Source organism: Bicyclus anynana, chromosome 5, assembly GCF_947172395.1.
Source record: "Bicyclus anynana chromosome 5, ilBicAnyn1.1, whole genome shotgun sequence".
NCBI lineage: Eukaryota > Metazoa > Arthropoda > Insecta > Lepidoptera > Nymphalidae > Bicyclus > Bicyclus anynana.
Genome location: NC_069087.1, coordinates 781,183 through 787,432, shown reverse-complemented (window position 1 = coordinate 787,432; position 6,250 = coordinate 781,183). Strand labels below are relative to the sequence as shown.

Below are 6,250 nucleotides of genomic sequence, written 5' to 3'. Positions count from 1 at the left end.
GAAAATTCTTTTTTAGCATAAGAGTATTTCAGATTGGTCCCTTTTAATTTTTATGAAAATCGGTTCAGTAATTTTGTGTTTAAATGAAAAAATTGCTCGTACTGTGGCGCTTTCGATCACTGCTAGGACACACTAAAAACTTCTGATCAGTTTAAAGGCGGTGCCAACACAGTGATGGATCTCAAGCCGCATCATAAAGTTTTTGGATGTTCAGACGGTTCTTTCCCGTGGTTCCTTAAAAGTGGCTTTAATTACGATTAATACGCCACTGGCTTGGCTCCGCGTTCCAAGTGATTGGGAGGTAGCATTGCACGATGTTATATTTTTCGCTATTTAGTTTATTTTTTGTAATTTTGAAGTCGGTTGAAAAAACATTTTATTTTATTACATTGTCTCTCCAAAACATTCATAACATACCTATTCATACATCTACATTTTCTAACGTTTCTAGCATATTTGCTAAAGCTTCAGTGAGCGTCCAAGCCTGTACAAAAAAAAATATCAATATATTAATATAAATAAAAAATAAAACAACGTTGTATTACTAGACTTAGACATCATATCACATAGTGGAGGAAAGAGTTTTCTGGGAAAAGTCATTATGTGGTAGAATTGAACGATTTTCATTCGACGCGAAGTAATAGCTTTCCTGAGAAAAACCTATTGCACACTTCATAAGGCGAAGCTTGAGTGCTCTGCACCTCGTACTTGACAAATGACAAACGGGTAATACTCATCTACCTCAGACCAATTACAAAAGGACCCTGGGCCTGTCGCCAAGTGGCACGTCAATTCTCTTTCTACAATAGCAAGCGCTACGAAAATTAAAAATGTATGGGGTGGGAAAACGTTTTATAGCGACAGGTCCTATAAATTTGACATATTATAATTAGTTAAGTGTTAACATATAATTATATAAATGTTATGTGCGCCTATTGTTTATATGCATATCAGAACTCTTTAATATGTGTTATTTTATGTTTTAACGTTTAATATGTGTATTGTTGGCGTGCTTTATATAAATAAAATAAACAGGTCACGTGATCAAGTTATCGATCGAATCTGTCATTCCCGTATATTTTTTAGGGTTAGCGTTTGTAGAAAGAAAATCGACGTGCTGCATGGCTACAAGCCCTGACTCGTTATCCATTACCCCTCTGTCAGAGATCAAAGAATCAATGATCTACGAGTAACTATATCGCGTTTATAAATATTGTTATTATAACCCAGGGTTATTATCCATTTGTTACTCTTTAACCGATTTGGCTGAAATTTAAAATGATAATTTCAGCCAAATTGGTTAAATAGTAAAAAACGTCCAAACAAACATCGATACAAACTTTTGCGATTATATTATTAGCCGGCGCAGTTCTGATTGGAAATTACTGAACGACTGAACGTGTGCGCCAGTACAAATAAAACGTATACAAGCGCTGTATTCCACATGACGACATTAGGTTTTTTTTTAGAAAAGTCTCAGTCAGTCCAAATGCAAGGGCTCCCATTCGTGCGGGATTTGTTCCGTTCGGAAAAAAACGTACGTGTGCGTCAGATAATGTATTTTACATTGATTACGTGCATTTGGTTGTCCGAACTCCGAACGCAAAAAACGCATTCGTAAAACGTATACGGAAAACGAATGTATGGGCGAAAGTAGTCATAGGTCAAATATATTGTCCGTCATTGGCAGTTAGCCAATAGACAGTCCGAGTCAAATCATGTCTTGCTTTAGTAAGGCGAAGCCAACCTTAGCAAAACTTTTGATTGAATTAGTAGAGATTACAGATTAAAGAATTTTATTAATTAGGCAGATAGAGCGTAAGGAACACGACAGTGTTGTAGCCGCTCCAAATACAAAATTCAAAAACAAATACATTCTCGAGTCAGTACTCTCTATTTATTATCACTCTTGTTCAACCAGCAATTCACTCGTACACCTTTGCAAAACTTTATTGAAAAAATACAGCAAATCAATAAAAATAAAACGAGAAATACATATAATATTTTTAACGATTTTCCCGCCAAACTCCAACACTGCAACACCGATTTAGAGTTTTGTAGTGTGGATAGGCTTAAAATTGTCTATGAAGTAGTACATTTCCACAGATAACGTAACTCTTAAACTTTTTTAATAATTGCCTAAGCTGTCAAATGTCAATTTGACGTTTATTTTGTTGAGGTTATGTTTTTTAATGTACCTACAGAAGCAAGAAGTGGAAGCTACAACAAGAGAATTAAATTGAGAAATGTTTCAATAAAAGATTAGCTGATATTATAAATAAAAGTAAGATTTTCAGAGCAATGATCAGGGCCGGATTACAACGTCTCGCTAGTGTGTTTAACAACCAAGGTATCCACAAAGTAATTAATTTTCACTTTTCTCGTAGTTCCTGTAGGTTTGTGCTCAAGTGTATAATTTTTTATTATTCGTTGCTGCAGGTGGAATTCTTTCCCGACTTATAACACAAAATGCTCCAGCCCAGCATCAACCAATTGCTGATACGACAAAGGATGTTATCACAACATGTAACAAATTAATTGAAGAAAAATCTCATCGCAATTTTGCTATAATACATTTGCTGGGGAAACAGTGGCGGGTGACGGACGGGGATCTGCTAGTTGTGGAGGGTTATTGGCCACCTAACATTGGTGATAAGATTACATTGGACAAAGTTTTGTTGGCTGCATCAAAAGATTTCTCGCTCATCGGCAGACCATTGGTCCAACCAGGATTAGTCACAGTGACTGCAACAATCATATCAAAAGGTCTCTCACACACAAGAACACACTTCAAGAAGAAAAGAAGGAAGCAGTTCATGAGAATCAATTTCCAAAAAGCTCAGCAAACTATACTGCGAATTAATAATGTAGACATCAAGAATAACATTAATGACGCTCCAAAGAACGTATTTTAGTTGATAATTAATTCAGTAGTTTAATAAAATGCCTTAACTCGACACAAGGTCTTTTATTAACATAAAATAAGTTAGATAAACATAAATTTTATAATTATATTCAATACAAAATATGCACTAAATAAATTAATTAAGCAATAGTTGTTTACTTGAAAATTTTATTATTATATTAAGTTATAAGAATTATTAATAATAATTTAATTTTACTAATTATTTTCTAATATTTAAAATAGTTTAACATCATTAAAACTTAACATTATCACAGTATACTTGAAAATTATTTTTATGGTCTTCTTTCAAGAATCTTTTCATACCTTTAAATAAATAAAAAAGTCTTTTGTTTTCCAGTAAACCAGACAATGTTGTTAGGAACAGGTCATAATCTCCTTCTTTTTTGTATACAGAAATGGCTAACTGGAATTTCTTATAATTTTCTTGTTCTAATAATAATTTAATTTCTTTAACAAAGTCAATTAAAGAAGTAGGTGCAGTTCTTTCTTGTACAATAGTATCAACTACTTGTTCTGTGCTATTTAAATTTTCTTCAAAACCAAATGCCTTTATTTTCAATTTCTTTTTCTTGGCCATAGTCATGCTAGATTCTTCTGCATTTCTCTTATGTACTGTAACTGTTGATTGTGTCACAACTTCTGTAGAATCACTGCTACTGTCTAATGCACTGAAAAGATCCTTAGTTTCTTTAGGTCTAAAATTATTAACATATGACGATGATTGTGCATTCTTATAGAAGTCCATAGAAAAATCTGCATACACTTCATTTGAGTTTGGGTACTGACTAACTGACTTTTTACATGATCCTTTATTCACCGTTCTAACATTTGCCATTGGGAATGACACGCCTGTTAAATTAACATTACTGCTTTCATTGTAATTGATATTTGGCTCATGTGGCATCAAAGGTTTAAGTTTAGGAGCTGGCAAAGAGGTTTCAGCATTTTTGAAAAACCTGCAAATCTCACTGACTGTTTCACCAAACTTGTTGGAAAGATTTATGTAGTCTCTCAACCAAGCAGACAACTGACTCTTTAGCTTTGGATTATTGAATCTGGTGTCACAGAGTAGAATGGCTCCATAATCATTCTGATGTCTGATAACCCTTCCTATAGCTTGGTTTACTGCCCTGGTAGCTTCTAAGGAATACCATTCATCACCAGACAAATATTCCTTCTGTTTAATTCTTACTTCCTCAAGGTATTTTTTCTTCAAAACTATTCTTGGATCTTTGAGAGGTGGAAAAGGTAACCCTGTTATAATTACAGCCCTACCATTCATGTCAGCAAAATCCAAGCCCTCTGAAACTTTTCCCCTGCAAACTGCCATAAAACAAGCTCCTTTAAATCCTGGATCACTTATTTTACTGTAATAATCATTTATGATGCTATTGAAAGTTTCTTTTCTCTGTGGCTCAACAAATATTGGCTTTATATTGTTTATGCTTGACCAGATACCCTCAGCTTGCCACATTTCCTGACATTTTGTCATAATGGGATATGAAGGAAAGAAAACCAACAGTCCGTCTGGTATAACCCTTGAAAAACTTAATATGGTCCTGCCCAAAGAGGAAATATACTTAGGATTATCACGATTTTGATAATTAGAATTCAAAATGACGCCATCAGGTCCCTGGCTCATAATTTTTACAAATATCTGATTTGACTTAACAATATGTGGGTTTTCTAGCTGCACACCAATTGGTATTCCTAACTCTGATATCAAGGGTTTCAATGGCGCCAAAGTACCACTTGTCAAAATAATGCTTCTAACATTTTGATCTAACAGTTGCTTCATGCCAAATCCAGGACTGAAACACCAATAACTTAAGACTCTTTCAGCAGATTTACTACTTGCAGTTTTAAGAGCTCCCCAGCCTTCAGTCTTTTTGTTGTTTTTCTTGTCTTCAATTTGAATATGGACTTTGTAACATAGCTTTACTCTTTCCTTGTAGGTATGTGTTGTGCCACTGAACACAACGTTCAATAGATCAACAATCTTTTGCAATCCATTCCCTTTTCTCTGAAATGGAGATGCACTTGCTGTAGATAGGTACTGAATGAGATTTTCTATCAAAGTTATGACAGACATTTGGTTGTGATCCTTGATCTCTGCTTGAGCGAGGAGCTCAAATATAAAGCCACCAGGAAAAGTTGTACCCTCTGTGCCCACATTGATTTCATCTATAGCCTTTTCTAGGGCGAGCATCATTTCTTTCAATATACATAAATCATCACAAGTGAAGTCTTTAGGTTGGTTGGTATCCAGAGATGCATCCATCTGTTCCTCTGACCCTTCAATAAATGATTTCATGATTTGTGTAATTTCATCTATACATAATGCAACATCTGTTGTTCTAATTTGTAAGGAGGCTGATTCCTCACACATTTTCTCAACATTATGTGCCTCGTCTAATATTATTATATTATTTAAAAGTTCTACACCATTAGCTTTTCTAGATTTTGGATCTAACAAGTAATTGTAAGGCATAAAAACTATATCTGCCTCTTGTTTTAGCTCTTTAGATAAATAATATGGACAGCATTTTAATTTTTTCCCTACAGTAACTAAATCCTCAATGTCTAAAATCTCATCACCTTTTACAGATCTGTCCTCCTTTTTTGATTCAACATTATTGTAAAAATGGCATGTTCGTGATTTTACCTTCAACTGGCACATGTGAACTTTGTTCATGTTGTTTGTCTCTTTTGATACTTCTGGGTGAATACACATCTGATCTCTAGAACCGAGTACTGACGCTTTGACGTGTCTGTAGCTCGACCGCTTCAGCTCTTGCATAGCTTGGGTGAGTTGAGAGTGTGTTCTTGATGAATATATTATTTTAGGCATACCCCATGTCGTGTTATCCTTCCCTTTCCCAGCATTCGCTTTATTCAAGTTGTCCCGTAAATTCCCACTAAACCCACCATGTTCGGCGAAGTTCCCAAGTTGAGCATTCATTTGTAATTGCGCCTTTTTAACTAATAACCATGCCAGTGACGAACACAGCAGACTGAGAGTCTTTCCCGTACCGGTCGGCGATTCCAGTAAGGCATTTGTATTGTTTTGTAAGCTCTCAATAACTTTCTCCATGTAGGCCTTTTGAACATCGTATGGCTCGAAAGGAAAACTCACAGGTATACCATAGATCATAACTTCCGGCATTTTCTGTTTAGGTAATTTTATAAAAATTAAGTACAATAACAAAAAATAAATAATAATCTACAAATACAAAGTCAAACACAAATTTCTGACAGAAACAGAAGTGACACAGTTTTTTATTTCCCGCGAAAAAGCATAATCTACAGACTATAACCATTTAA

At 34.8% G+C, this 6,250-nt stretch overlaps 2 protein-coding genes across 2 annotated transcripts; one reads left to right on the top strand and one right to left on the bottom strand.

The window, feature by feature from the left end:
* The first annotated feature begins 2,173 nt into the window (after positions 1 to 2,173).
* LOC112052733 (39S ribosomal protein L21, mitochondrial) lies at positions 2,174 to 2,962 on the top strand. Its single transcript, XM_024091917.2, has 2 exons — positions 2,174 to 2,350; positions 2,440 to 2,962. Exons 1-2 carry the CDS (start codon positions 2,302 to 2,304, stop codon positions 2,913 to 2,915), a joined length of 525 nt encoding a protein of 174 aa, XP_023947685.1. The 5' UTR covers positions 2,174 to 2,301; the 3' UTR covers positions 2,916 to 2,962.
* Positions 2,963 to 3,056: 94 nt separating this feature from the next.
* On the bottom strand, positions 3,057 to 6,233 carry LOC112052732 (regulator of telomere elongation helicase 1 homolog). Its single transcript, XM_024091916.2, has one exon. It carries the CDS (start codon positions 6,090 to 6,092, stop codon positions 3,159 to 3,161), a length of 2,934 nt encoding a protein of 977 aa, XP_023947684.2. The 5' UTR covers positions 6,093 to 6,233; the 3' UTR covers positions 3,057 to 3,158.
* Between the last annotated feature and the right edge of the window lie 17 nt (positions 6,234 to 6,250).